This window comes from Synchiropus splendidus, chromosome 1, assembly GCF_027744825.2.
Source record: "Synchiropus splendidus isolate RoL2022-P1 chromosome 1, RoL_Sspl_1.0, whole genome shotgun sequence".
In the NCBI taxonomy this organism is placed as follows: Eukaryota; Metazoa; Chordata; class Actinopteri; order Syngnathiformes; family Callionymidae; genus Synchiropus; species Synchiropus splendidus.
In genome coordinates, this window is record NC_071334.1 from 35,640,021 (window position 1) to 35,655,701 (window position 15,681).

At 41.5% G+C, this 15,681-nt stretch overlaps 1 protein-coding gene across 1 annotated transcript in view; it reads right to left on the minus strand.

Moving 5' to 3' along the window:
• The window catches only part of anos1b (anosmin 1b), a 45,490-nt gene that overhangs the window by 2,289 nt on the left and 27,520 nt on the right, over positions 1-15,681 (minus strand). The window contains exons 3-11 of the mRNA XM_053887663.1: positions 13,334-13,396; positions 12,583-12,790; positions 11,534-11,718; positions 9,915-10,044; positions 7,265-7,355; positions 6,804-7,014; positions 4,018-4,156; positions 1,998-2,234; positions 980-1,074 (exon numbers count right to left, since the gene is read on the minus strand). Of these exons, the coding sequence (XP_053743638.1) occupies positions 980-1,074; positions 1,998-2,234; positions 4,018-4,156; positions 6,804-7,014; positions 7,265-7,355; positions 9,915-10,044; positions 11,534-11,718; positions 12,583-12,790; positions 13,334-13,396 (1,359 nt within the window). The remainder of the gene's footprint in view (positions 1-979; positions 1,075-1,997; positions 2,235-4,017; positions 4,157-6,803; positions 7,015-7,264; positions 7,356-9,914; positions 10,045-11,533; positions 11,719-12,582; positions 12,791-13,333; positions 13,397-15,681) is intronic.

Genomic DNA, 15,681 nt, shown 5'->3' on the forward strand with positions numbered 1-15,681 from the left:
TTACTTTAATATTGTGAATACATCGTTCCCCAGTGATAGATTAAGGTTATTTTGATTATTATAGCAAAACAATAAACAGTGAAATAATATTGTATTTTTTATCCCTGAGGGGACAGAAAAATCTATCTATCAATCTCTCTATCCATCTCTTTTTTAAATGATAACTTTATCTCAGGATGTCAGGATATTTTCTTTGTTTAACAATTTTTCATATATAATATGTAAGTTGTCTCTGATCATCCTTTGGCACCAAACATGCAATATTCGTATCCTGAGAATGACTGAATAGTAAATATTTTTTGTGTGATTATTGATGTTACTAACGATTTTTTGCATGTATTTTTATATCATAGCGCTATAGCATGTAACTACAACTACATTTTTTATTTTAACATTTTCACACTTCTTTCTGTCTTTAGGTTTGTCTTTCCTGTCTTCCCTGTTAAACTGAACTGAAGACAATTCTTCTTCACACTTTGTACTGTTTTCTCTTCAAAGTCCCGAAGACTGAAAATATAAAGACACACTACAGTGTCGCTGGAGTTAATTTATGAATTTAATACTATTTACCACGCCTGTTCATCATGTGGTGGTTTATATTCCTGACAACTAAACAGCTATTAAGTTAAGAGTATGTTTCATTTAGTCATCCCTGCTCTTCATGTCAGCAGGGGTGTAGAGGAAGGAATTTCTTTCAATGAAAAAAGCAGATCTGTGAAATTAATCTGACAAAGAAGAGATGGGGGGATATTCGGGGTATACTATACAAAGATTTGACAGAGTAATGAGCAGGGTGATGTTAGACAGAGACAGAGGAAGACGATGGCGGAGAGACAAAGTTACACAGGATGAGAACATTCCTCGCTGATCTGACTTATGGTGATGAAACCTGAGCTGCCAGTCAAACACACACACTGTACTGCAGCTGCAGAACACACTGAGGCACATAAAACAGAGGGGGACAGGAGGTTAGATGTACCTCAACAATTGTGGTTTGCTCTGTGCTTGTCACATTTGCACTGCAGATATGTGGATGCCAGCGCAAAATATACGGACCTGGGTGTCTCTGTCTGGCTGTGGGACAAAACAAAAGGTCAGAATCAGAATCTGTCAGTGGGCCGGCAAAGGTTGCCACAAAATGCTAGGTTTTCTTCTTCACCCTTGTGCTTTGATCACACGGCTTATTTTACTGAAATAATCAACATGAGAGTAAAGGAAGGTTGTGAAAACAGAACTGTGCAGCCCCGGGTTTTTATCTGAGGCTACATATATCTTTACGTCTGATGGTGTTACACCTACCAAGGAGGTAGAACGATTCTCCACAGTTGAAGAACACACCAAGGCACACCAAGCCTGTCATTCAATATCACAGAAAATCCTCGGTATGTTAAGAAAGTGCTGAGGTTATTTGGCTAGTGCATTTCTTCTGCCTAGTTCACCAAGATTTATGAATAGAAAACAATCAATCTTTCTCTGTGGTTTTGAAAGTCATCATAGATGTTCAAACAATTTAATGGGTCTTGACATCTTTCATTAAATCCTGAGGTATTATGTGCATGTTGGCATAGGTCTGCTACTGTGCGCCCTTTTTGGTGACATTTATCATTTAGTAATGTGCATGTTGGAGAGGACTGGAAATAATTTTGAGATGGATGTTGGTCTGTTCCTGAATTTAAATGTAATTTGAGCAATTGTTCTTTGCTTAGCAACTTTACTGCTGTTTGTATCGTTGTAAAAATGTACCAGGGTTTCTGAAATGCCAGCTGAGGATTTGAGGCAAATCTGCAATCATGATTTACAGTGAGTTACCAAGTTACTTAGGCACTTATGCACTGACTTTATTTGGTCAAACTAAATTAAAATATAACGCTTTAAAAGAGGGCTGAGGGCTATTTTTGAAAAAGTCATTGATTTATAATATCACATTTGTTCTCGAAGAGACCCAAACTGGGAATGCGTAACAGAAACGGCAACAGGCCGAGGAGATGTAAACTCACCATGATTGGACCACTTCCAGAACACTTTGACCTGCAGCTGGTTGTTATGGTAATGAGGGGCCGCAGCCTCCAAACGAAGGTCACCAGGAGTCATGTGGTCAAAGCGGGAGTCAGTGTGAGGGAGAGATGGAGATGACAGGGCAAGGTCGGTAGAAGACGATGAGGATGACAGGGAAGTTGATGAAGGGAGGGATGATGAAGATGACGATGAGGATGGCAGCTCATTGGAGAAGTCCCCTGTAGAGACAATAATAGAAGACTGTCATAACATCAGAAAAATCATGTGGCCATATGGGAATATCCACAATTACATTTTCTAAAGACAAGAGCAAAAACGACACATTTATGAGTCATGGGGTGCAATAGAAATAAAAAAAAATCTACAATAAACACTTCCAAGGGCACTAAGACACGACCTCTTAAGCATGTCACCAAGGCAACATCCTGATGAAGTGATGAGTGGAACAGAGACCCTGAGTCTTATTGAGAGCCTTGGATTCACTAACCTTGGATGATTTCTGTGGAGGCAGCATGTCTATAGGCTGAACCGGAGAAGACCACTGAAAAGCCAGTATAACAACTAAGGACGTTGCTGCTATCAATCGGCTCATACCTCAGCAGGAGAACGCAGGTTTATTTGTTGCATTTCATAAACCCCGTCATTTGCAAATAGCTCTGCAGTGTAAATCGTGACGTCCCACTTGAGCTGACATGACATAGTTGCAGCTGTCGATATCTCAGCTCTGAGGATCGATGGGTCAACAACATGCACCTACGTTGCCAGGACAACAGATGGCCTTTCCACTGTACACACAATGTGTGTCGGTGCGTTAATGAGTGCAGCTGCCAGTAAAGCAAATCTGCTGACAGACAGCAGCTGCATGAAAAATCGTTAACGCTGGGGTTCAAAAGCTGCATGTGGTCTCACAGAGCTGATGGAGCATAATTACATCCAGATTAAACATGACAGTTCACGAATGATTGTGGCTTAGTGTTCATATGTGCCAAGAAAAGTCCAACACCTTTTTATTTCACAGGTGTGACACATGAAAGTACTAAAATAATGGTCCATCCATCAGCAAAACCCTGTCAGATGAGATCTATTTCTTAAGTTGAGTAACTTGCAAGCTCTGCATTACCACTGGTAACAACCTTTAACCAATATAAATACAAGACAAATATTTCATTGTATACTGAATGGTTCCTGTCATGCTGTATAGCTGGCTTAAACAATAAGTCATTTACAATGCATGCTCCATGAGTAACCAAATGAATCTACAAATGATTTTTTAATATGAAATATGTGGTTGCGCATAGTGTGCTAAATTGTTGTGTATTAATATTTAGTAGTTGATTTATTTTGTGAAGTCACCTGTTTTAATCGCCAATTGGCAGTCATGCTTTTTTTGGTGGACAGAAAATACTTCATCCATTCAAAACAATCTTTGTCTTCTTTCAAGGCAAGTGTATTACCTATGATGCATAAATATGTATATGTGCATCTATATCGTTATGATAACAGTTTTGTATTGGAATTATGTCACAAAGCCTGATCTCCTGTTCCGGACATGAATTCTGCTTGGAGCTTCCTGATCTGTTGACTATGCAGGAGTAGTATTTGGAACGGTGGCATTGAGATCTGGTGGGTAATGCAATCTCTTTTGAGGATGTCTCGTTTTTGTTTGTTTTTTGCTGTTCAATGCAAAGCAGCACTTCACATTTATGGCCGACACTTAACAATTTAAACCTGATTTCTATGTACATAGTTGCCTTGAATGACCATTTCAAATTAAAACGTTTTTTTTTTTCTTTTTAATTTAAAAAAAGCATGCACTCCTGCGATTCTTCCACACACACATTTTTGATGCACTTGAAAAAAGAGAGAATCATTTTCTGTCTGAAGCAATGTTCACATAATTACTTGTCAACATTTTTTGTTTGCTGTCTCTCTAAACACAAAAAAAGCTGTTCCCCACCATAGATTACAGGTTTAAACCATGAAAAGGACACGAATATTTACCTCCATGGCTGATGGTAGTGAAAGTAGTTTGGATTCTTGGACTCTTTAACCTCTTCTGACCCCAGAAGGCCACTGTCTGCACGGAAAGTAGGTATGAGGTCGCAGGCAGCAGACCCCTTAGCCAAAGTTCACACTGTGCCTGTGGGACAAATTGGGTCAATTACATTTGTGCAGACATGGAATCATCAAAACTTGAACATCCATTTCTACAAACAATCACCTTCATCCTCCACCTCCTCATCATTGTGTGTTCAGACACGGGTGTTCAGAGCTGTTCTGCATTAGCCTCTCTTTGAGTGACAGCTCATTTAAAATGCTCTCAGTCAATCACAAGCAGCAGAGTTAGTCACAACAAAGAGATGCTAGGTTGATAAGGTTGCGTGTGTGTTCGATGTGTGTGTGCCTGCTGTGGGACAAAAAGGAGCTAAAAGCTTTATGGTGACCTGTAGGGTTAAAAGTATTTCCATCGTTCTCCAGATAGACAAAACACATGTCCCTTACAGCTGTGTGTGCACCAGTTGTGACAGTTAAGCCTGGAGTTTCTATTGAAGTGTGGAATGTCACTGGATATTGCATGTAAGAACATGATGCATATTCAAAACCGAGTTAACAGGCGTTGCCAGAAGTTTGATGCTCATACAAAACCAGCCCTCATAGTTTTGTATATGTGCAAAACTTATTTAAAAATAAATAATATAATAAAAATAAATAATAATAAATAAAAATATTTTTATCATACGATAGCTATTGTGTAGGGGTGAAGTACTGCGAATGGAAACAATGCCAATGGTTTCTTTCCCTGTTTCAATATGAACACATTCATCTTGCATCATCATAAACAAATTCTGACTGAATTTTGAGGACAATTGAGAGACATCATCTCTCCAGCGTGTCCTGGGCCTCTTCCACTTGACTACCTGAAAGAGCCTCAAAACCCCTCAGTGGGGAGGTTTTTAAGCCTCAAGGAGAACTATGTCTACTCTGAACCTCTCCTGGATGGTGTCTTGGATGCGTGGGTCCATCTCATGTGCCACCCTTCCCACAGAGGTGAACAAGACTCCAAATATTTCAACCACTCCATCCCGATATGGACATGAAAACCCATAAGTTGGACTTGACAGAAAGCCATACAAAAAGTGGCAACTGAAGGGCCCGCTACTACCTGATGAGCCCCAGCTGCCACTAATGCTTGGAAGGTCTGCTTCAGCTTTACGGTCGTATCAACCACCTCCCAGCTCAACAACAGGTAGAAACTACCTTGCCACCTCAGTTCTATCTTAGACCCTAAATAGATTTGGACCAGCCAATGTGGCGATAGGTCAGAGTGTGCAAGGCTTGTGGTTGCTGATCTGATAAAGCACCAACACTGTGGGTCAGAATCTTCGTCGCTGTGTATGACATATGCTCACAGACAGCCTTTGTCCAGACGTAGCTTGGCTCAGCTGGTGGAGATGCAGTCAACCCATGACACTGTTCTGATCACAGTTCCAAATGTGGTTGGGGCAATATGGTTTGTGTCTGCGCCCATCAGTAGTTATGGTTTTTCAACACGCCGATTAAATGTTCCAGTTCAAACTGTACGAAAACTACAATAGAAACACAACAAATGTTGCTCAGACTGAAGTTACAGGTGTCCGCCAACTGCTTGTGTTAAGTAGTAACTACCCCAGGCTTCATATGACATGTGCAGCTGGACTTGTTTAAATGCTTTGATGGTGCCCATCGTAATTTTGCAACTTGGGCATCCAAAGGGTTAACTGACTCCTTACATATGACATTTAGAAGTGAATCAATGTCTTAGTAATCTAAATGCACTCTTCCTTTGTCACGTTGTATGACTTTGAAGCTCACAATGAGGGTTCTACCTGTCGCAGTGCAGCCAACTACATGTGTCTGCGCACAGCTGCAAGTGGGACACACCATTTCAGGGGCCTCATTTAAATTCCAGGCCTCCCAGCCAAGCAGAACAAGAGGACCAGACTGCAGATAAATGGCTCCACCAGGCTCAGTCATCGCTCCTTAGAACCGGCCTACACGAGAGAGCGTGTCCATTAAACTCAGACTGTTTACGTTTTTTTAATTGACTATCTGGAATCACTTCATCTACGTCTAGGTATCACCTTCAAAGAAAACCTCTTATGACTTAAAAGGAAATTGTGTTTGTTTACAGTGATTACGATAATGCCACGACTGCTGACTGGACTTGGTTATACCGTTATATCACGGTCGCAGCAACCATCATTACGCCAAAATCCACCCACCTATTATCATGACAGCATTAAATATAATTTCAACTGTGAGATAGTAAATCTGTTGCAAGAGTTTTAAGGGAACACACCCGTAATTCTTCTTCTGCATTTCTCAGTTTTAGGTAAAAGTAGCTGACCGAAGGAGTAAATCCACATTGCTCTGTCAGTCTGTCACACCATTGCTAACATATGAAGTTTTCAAACAGAGATTCAGCAATAAATCTGACCGGAGTGACTGGAACATGCTCAATATTCCCCTCATTCTGTCCTTTGATTTAGAGAAGTTATTTCACAAAGCAGCTGTCAGCTGCTCTGTTGCGACATTTCAATTGTGTGAACCTGCAAGTCGTCTAGCTTACAGTACAACATTGAAATTATCAACTCCATCAGAGGAATATCTACATAAAACTTGCAAGTATTTTTACAACATTCCATCTATCTCTCGTGAGACCATCACGCATGATTGAAAAGATTGAAGTGCTTGTTTCTTCGTCATTGATCAAAAAACCCAAAGAAGAATGCATAAAGCCGGCTCACCCCCTGAGTCACTTGGCCGTTGTTTTCTCGCCTACTCTGCTCGGATTTCCGTGGGTGCTGGATGTTGTCAAAAATTATACGTGACGGCGTGTGTTTGTGAGACGTGTGCGTTGGCAGCCAGGTGACTCTGTAGTTGTGAACTGGCAGGTCTCCCTCTCTCGGGGGCTCCCAGTGGATCAAGACTGAAACGGTGGGCCCGCTTCCTTTGGTCCTTTAAAAACAGGAAGCAAAATGTCAAACATCACAGAGTGACTGTTCTTAGTTTACACAGAACATTTGGAGAAAGGGCTAATTCACTTACGTTAACAACTACCTTATATTCTGCGATGAGCTCCCACTTAATCCCAGCAAAACTTCATATATATATATAGCAAGCTGTTACTGTAAATATATGACCAAAGCCTAGCATCTTGAAGTTCAGTATCAATGTGAAAGATTTAGGATTCTTTATTAAAACTCACTCATCTGTGAACCGGGGAGCTGAATGTGAACTCCTGTCCAAAGTCTGGTTGTCAACTCTGATATTTATAGGAGGTTCTGGAGGTGAGGGGTCTGCGGAGGGACAGGAGATACACAGTGTTAAAATTATTTTTGAGAGTCTTTTGAAGATGAACCACAATATTTGATCACAGGTTAAACACACACACACACACACACACACACACACACACACACACACACACACACACACACACACAAACATAGGGTTTGAGTTGCTCCCTTCGGGTGAGAAGTATTGTCTTCTATGTAAGTCTTGTTAGACTGTCACTGTTGTGAAACAATTGCACCACTGCAGGACATATTGGCCGATTTTATTTTCGATTCAAAGGGGTATTTTTTGTCTGTTGTGCTTTGTCCATTTTAATGTATTAAAGAAATCCTGAGCAGATACCGACTTCCTTTTCAGTTCATGTCAAACAAGCTGAGAATGTGATTAATACCATCAAAGTTGAAGGCTGTCGACTCTCTGCAGTAGCTGCCACAGTACAGACCAAAGGAGACCACCACTCACCATGTTTGCCTCCGAGATGAACTCTTGGGGTCACCGCACCTTCAACATCCCCTCTGTGTTCAGAGCCGTTCTTTGCTGCACTTGATTTAAACTACACAATACGTCTACTTAACCTAAATGCCATGGCATAAAACAGCTACTAACCTTTGCCTGACAAAAACTAAGATCAAAGTTCAGGTAATGTATTAAGGCTGAGGACATGGTGTGGGAAAATCATTTCATCATTTCCAGAACATTGTTCCATGAGCTTCTATTGTCTCCTGGTTCTCCCTCTGGACTTCATCTATTGTTTCAGGAGACGAAGACAACAAAATGAGCTCACTGATCCAGACGCTGAGACATAATCATGGCTGGCGGGTTCTAGGAAACTCAAATATGTGCGTGTACAGAGTAGACAGTTCCAGTTACTCTCTCTGGTTAGCATCGGGTCACTGTGGAAGAACCCCCGTCATGTTGACATCTGTCAGCTTCCTGATTTGTGACCCCTGACCTGCAGTGCCCTGACTAATCAGACTAATGACTAGAAACACAAAACGCTTGACTATGATCAGATGGTATTTGGAATGTGCAAGTATGTGACTTTAACCTTTGACCCAAGAGCCAGGAGTACAGACCCATTCAGGAATCAGAGGGAGAGACACCCAGGTAGAGACAGATCGATCACAGAAACTGCTGCCTGTATATTAAATTAGCTAAATGTAGAGGATATATTTCATTTATTCAGGTTTCATTTATCTGGCTAAAAGCACAACATTTTAAAAAACCTGTTTCATCAATTACTATTTGGATGCATTTCTTACTTCTTCTTTCGTAACTTTCTTCTTACTTTGAGGGACAAGGCAACAACAACAACAACAGCAACAACAAATCATTTTATCTCTGAAAAAAAGCTTCCTTTGACTGGGCAATATATTGTAACCTTAGCACCAACATTGAAATCTTTTCCCTATCTGTACTTTCTTATCTGAAATTAAATCACCAGAAAACTTTCAAAGCATTACATTTCCATTGGAAACAAGGATCTGAGTACCGGCATCAAAGAGCAGATATCCAAACGGTCACTAGCTGGCATAAAACTACATTTAGAAGGGAAAAGAGAGAACCAATGAGGAAATTGTTGGCGCTGTCCCCAACATCATGCAAAGTGCCTCTTTTAAACCCCCAAAATATGACATCAATCAGATAAAGAGAGGAACAATATTTTGGAAAATGAACTGATAATTGCTCTAATGGAGGACAAGGGCCAAAACAAGCAGCATATGGCTAAAGAATTAGGTGGAAAAAGATCTTGCGGACACCTCCTTCTAATCTCCCAAAAGTGTTCAAGTGATAAAAGATTCTATTCTTTCCAAAGCTCACAAGGACTCAAGTGATTATTCACATGCAAACATGCTTCAGCCAATACTGGTGGGAGATTCATATCACGATCCACTTCTGGCAGAGGACCAACATGACCTAAGTCTACAAGGAATCAGACCGGGGACCTCCGAAAGTGTGTGAATGTGTGTGTGGTTAGAAAATGCACAAGCAGTTATGAACTTTCTTCACCGTGTCCATGTTTTATGAGCTGTCTAATTCTACCTCCCACTATGCAATCCTTATCAATCAAATGGGTGATAGAAAGACGGAGAGGCAGGGAACCCTTCCAAGGTCTTTTTGCCTGTAATATCCACGAAGTAGTTCTGGCATATGGTGCATGCCCTTTTCTGTGCATTTGTGATATGGCCAAGCAGGTTATGGCTGTTATTAGAAATTATAATCTAGACACCAGACTAGTTGAACACTTTTGATGAGGCAAGTGGCAGTCGCGCTCGCTCACACAACACACACTAAACAATGCCATCATGAAGCTTTTGCAGCAAGTCCTTCAAAAGACTATTGGATCCAGATGGTGATCCAGGCTGCAAGCAAAACGTCACCATTTGATCCCTGTCCCATTATCAATATTTCTTGAAGATTGAATTGAAATTACATCACCCTTTTTTGGGTTATTTTGCTAACAAACAGACAGATAACCCCCAACGACCAATCACCTCCTCGTGCAAAAGGGGATTTCCAGCATTCTTGGCCACCAGGGAAGGTGTTGCTGAGTTGCTTACCTTTGCTTGAGATGTAGTGCTTGCTGGGCGTGGTGAAGCCTCTGCTGCCATGACTGTTGATGGCCGCCACTCTGAACTGGTACCATCGCTGGGGCCTCAGATCTGACAACACCATGTTTTCAGAAAGGGTCTGAAAATAGCAGCACAATGGATCAAGACAACTAATGGTGAATAAGAAGCAAGACAATGGAGGCTGATGTTAAATAAAAAGCGCAGCATCACTTGGAACAGGCCTGCTCAACTATCTGTCCATGTAGGACCGCTCCAGCGTGACCAGGTATGTAACTCAAGTCCTCACAGTCCTCTGTGGAGGCGCTGCTGCCATTATGACTTCACATTGCGTCCGGGCTGTCATGAACTAAGACTACATCTAATGACCGTAAAATAAATTATTTTCACAGACAAAGTTTGAAAGTGTTTAAGGTCTCCTGTTTTTACTCCATGACAGAGCAATAATAGGCGCGTAAGAGCTACTCATCCAAAGACACACACACAAAGCATCTATTTAAGACTATAATGAGCATTCAGTCATTCAGCGTCAGTCAGTGGAACGACCGTGGCTGCCTGTGGTTCCTTTTTAAGCCCCGCTTATTTATCTAACCTCACACAGGCGCACACACATTCACACACGTACAGTTTACTCTGGCAGCGCTGCGGACAAGAAGAGGAGGGGAAAGCTCCAGGCTGCAAACGGATGGAAACACACATCTATCTCCGAAGCAGCAAAGTTTCATCACTTCAGGGCAATTTGACAGTCACGACATAAGCATGGTGTGTTGTAGTAACATCTTTAGGGATCACACCCTAAGTTCTCCGTTGAAAATGAGAGACTAAATTTCCTAGCACGAAAAAACTTCACGAAAGCCTGACGGACCATATGTTACACTGCAAATGAGTCTTCATTGTGACAACTGGTAAGCAACTTCAACCCCTTTGGATTCTTGTTATTGAAGATGCAAGCTCATCAGGCAGACTGATTTTTTATTGACGGATCTGGCCCAGTATGCGCGAGTTGAGCATGTTCTTGACCGGGAAAATCTATGTTCTGACACTCACTGTGTCCACAAGTTGTGTTTAGCGACTGAAAGCACAAGACTGTCAGAGTGAGCGGCATAAAAGAATTTTTCCACAAGGGCTTTGCACGGTAGCTTAGACATTCAGCTCCTCCACAATGTGGGGAGACAACTGATAGGGCTCAGTATCTCGTTCGGATCGCTCTGTGGTGAGCTGTCACAGGAATGTGACCAGGTACTATCGTGGCATTGAGGAGATCGTGTTGTATTCCCAGAGGGGCGTGAGTAAAGGTTGCTTGGGCAAAGGGATGTTCAGCAGCTGGTATAGGTGAATATCGATGCCAGCATGTGTGGTTGTAAATGAATAGATAAACAGATTTTACTTGGTACTGCTTCTCATTCATCATGAAATTGACTTGTTATCGTGAGAGACGTAAACGTCATGGTGAGATCTATCCAAATGCATTGCATCATAGAAACAGTTTGGTGAAGGAAGAAAGAAAAAAGAAGAAAATAACCATTGTTGGTAAAATTGATGACTCAATTGTGTGTTCCATCACACCTGATATTTGGTGCTTGGAATTCATCAGGAGGTTAAAAAGTTACCATGGCAATGGTGGTCCAGGGAGAGGCGTGATCCTCACTGGGGTGAATGCCAATGTTCCAGCGAGACTGTAGAATGTAAATCACAGGCTCCACACTGATGTTGAACTTTGACACCCAGACCACCTTCACGTGACCTTCAGAGTCCTCCACAAAGTTCATGTCTCTCCGAGGCTTCAGAGGAACACCTGTAGAAGTGATATGAGTGATATCATTCTGCAGTAAAACAAGAGATTGATTTTTTTCCCACGGCGGAATCGTTGTGAACGACCACATTCGAATATGCCAAGGAAAGACAGATGGATCAATTGTGATGTTCATGCTCTGCACATTAACTTCACTTCACTTGCCCAAATGAGCAGTTGCCGTTGCAGCTAACCTGTTTCTACCAGTTCGGGCAAAGCGGCAACAAAAATGCGCATTACTGACACTGAACATCTGAATGAAAAGGATATCTGAGCCCATTTATGGTCATATTTTGGCAATCTCTTTAGAAGATTCTATTCTCACAAAAGATATAAAAAATGATTTTGGTTATCTATATTTTCGTAACAATTGAATATGGAAAGTCAAACAGATGAGAGATAAGAAATACAAGGCAGGAATCTGGGAGGAAAACTGAAGCGTTGAGAGAACTAAACTGACCAAAGGCAGACACCCAATGGCAGTTTATCATTCAAATTCAGTCATGTCAGTCAAGCTGAGCTCCTATTGTCACCTTTATCTATGCAGTGACGAAATGTGTCTGATGAATTAGAACCAATGCTCCTCCTTATCTAGAAAAAAGAAAAAAACAATCGAAGGGGCTTGGCCATCTTGTAGGGTGTCAGCTGGATGCCTCCATTGTGAGGTACTCAAGGCGTAATAATTGGTTTGGTTGGACTATCTTCAGATTGGCCAGTGAATGTATGATCAGTATGATGCCAGAAGTACAGAAGGTCGTTTCTGTGGAGGTAAAGGTCTGAGCATCTGTGCTCCGTCTGCTGCCCCACAACCCAACCTTGTTGTTACTATGGATGGATGGAAGTAGGAATTTCAAAAAGCAGTTATACCTTTATATAAATTAGCGGGCGCCTGACAAGTGTGTCCACAGCCATTGGAGCAACATTTTCTGGAGGACGGACAATGTTGATCTAATGAGCAGCTTTCCACACAGGCAGCGGCGAATCCTGTAGCACGCTGAGGTGGAGGGCAGTCTCCCTGTCTGGATGCCCTCAAGGAAGCCAGGAACTCTTGACTCGTCACACACTCTGTCTGCTTCTGATGGAGGAGAAAGGAAGGCAAGGAAAGGTTGTTTTTAGCAGGAAATTATACAAAGGCACCCACAAGGGCAGGGAATCCTCGAAGTCAAACCTTCACAAAAGCTCTTAATTGCACGTGCAAAGCTGTTTGTGTTCATTTGTGCGTGAGCACATGGCTGCAGCGAAACAGAATGTAAACACAAACGTCAGCTAATAGCTCCAAAAACTATGTGCCCAACCAAGCGAGCCAGTTAACCATCCTAGACAGTAACATACGTCAGCTATTGTGATGACAGGCTAATCTGAAAACCACAGGCTGCCTCTGCAAATAATCACTTAGGCCCACACGCACAATCACACACGGCTCACAAACTTGTAATTCAAATCACACTTACATTCCCCCCACAAATGTTCATTCATGGCACAGACTGACTCAAAGCGTTGACCCTTGCCAACGAAAGCGAGTTTTGGACCAAGAAATGACATTACCACCTAACATGCTGTTACACGCACACAGGAACAGATGCAGAGGTTCGCACACACATAGTGCACTTCATTTTACCTCACAAGTCTTTGGCGAAAGCATCCTCCTGGTTTCCCACAGTTCTTTGCACGGTTGAAGGCACTGCAAGTCAAACACAAACAAAGAAATGAGGCAACACTGCATCAATGAGAATTAAAACAACACAGCTGGTGACCTTCTGAATCCACCTGATTTATCACATAGTCCGACACTGAATTTGAAGCACATACAAAGACATAAAACTAGTGCAAAAACAACTGGTGAATGAAAACAGTACAGGACAGAACACCGCGTTCAAGTTTTGAGAATGAATCCAGTGTATATACAATATGTACAGTAAAGTCTCCAGCTTCATATGCCATGACTTATATTAGTAATGGTATCATTCTTATTGATAACACCATTGTGAAAAAAAATTCCACAAACAAGGTCATTCTTGTTAGCAAAAACAATTTTCCAAGACAAAGTTCAGCTATTATTCCTTCTAGGTAATTCTTATCCCAAACGGTAAAAGGAAAAACTCTTAAAGTGAAACCAATTGTTGCTGTGAATAAGGAGCAATGGTTCTGTCCATCAAGCTCATGGAGTCTTTGACAAAACATGGCAGGACCCATTAATAACTCGGGGCTTCTAAAAGACGTGCAGACAATATTTTATTAAAATCTACTTTATTACTACTATAAATCGTAACTAGTGTCAATGGCAACTAAAAGGTCAAACGTTGGGAGGACGTCAATGTCAACAACGTAGAATGAAAATATTTAATAAAAGAATGTATTAAGCTGTTTCAATGGTGGAAATATCTACAGCACTGAAAAACATGCCCAGATCTGAGCAGACACGCACACAGTCATCTGGCATGCCACCTCAGTGCTGGTGAATGATGGCTTTTACCAAATTAAAACCAGACTACATATAAAAACTGCGGTTTAACCCTCAACCCCACCAAACCTCCGCCCCTTCTCCATGTCTGCCTTTTCTGGCTCACCAGTGAGCCTGGCTTCAATCATTTCTCCACATTATCCCCTTTCACTGATTCCAACAGAACAAACACAACAACACAAGAGCCAAAACACAATTTTAACAAATAAACGACAACTGCTCGACAGGAGGCACTCCTCCAGAACAGATCATCTGCGGGAAACAGGCTCATACGAAGACGGATGGTTTTATATTCATCATGTGACAAGTGCAGACACTAAAGATTCATCATCACACTGTAGGGAGCAGTGCGCAAACACTACAGGGATGAATATGGCATCACCAGTAAACTAGAGCCAGATGAGAGTGCACGGTGTCATAGCACAGATATGAGCGTTACGTACTGTACGGTAGTGTTCGACATTGCTTGCACACCACAGCGACTGTTGTGCGATGATAGAATTTAGCGTATTTGGTGTAATTTATGTAAAAAACTAAAATAAATAAATATTGAATATCCAAACTTTGCAGTTGATTGGCTTGATCTTAGATGCAGCTATGTCCTGTTTTACCATAAATATATACAGCTCATTTGACAAACACCAATCTCTTTGTTGTGGGCGTTACGCTTGAGAACCCCAGTGTCTCCAACAGTTCCTTCAAAGTAAACTAAGCAACCAGAAGGCCCTTTTGGAGCATGTGCGCTTGCTTGCTAGCTTGCACTCCCTTCTACAAAACCGGTCCAGATGCAAGTCTGAATTGACTGATATAGATTCACACATGGTGAGGTCAGAAAATGACCAAATCAAGCGTACATCGTGAAACTGTCACATGTTGAACTAGCTGCATGGTTTCGGGAAAACTCAATATAACACATGCTATAATTCAATGCATGTTGCTGATAGAGCGCTGTTACATGATGGAACGTTCGGAGCTCTGGCCCTAATAACCACCAGTGGGATAAGAGCATGGATAAAGCAGAAATTTGATTTGACAAACAATTACAGTTTTCCAATAAGCTATTCATTGAAATAAAATGCAACTCAGGAGTGAGGAACAACTTGAATTAAAGCATGGATATAATTTTCTGCAGTTTAATAAGTCAACTGTCTGCTTAGACATACAACAATTTAACATCAGACTAGGTTCTTAGCAGTTATCAATTGACCATTTAAACCTCTTGAATTCAGATGGAGAACGCTCAACTTCTGAAAATGGCAACGTATACAGGCTGCACAAATGACCGTGGCTGCTGTGTGGCATCCTTACTTGGAATCCATTTGTTTGTAATCAGGGGTTATTCAAAGCTGTAAGTTCTGCTATTGTTTAACATGAACGTTTTGCTAGAATATTATTCTGCGGTTCAATTATGTGGCTTGTTGCACATGTGCACATGTTTTACTCTCCCCACCAAAACATCACATTTGAATTCATTAAAGCTGCCAGGGATCCAAGTTAACCACAGC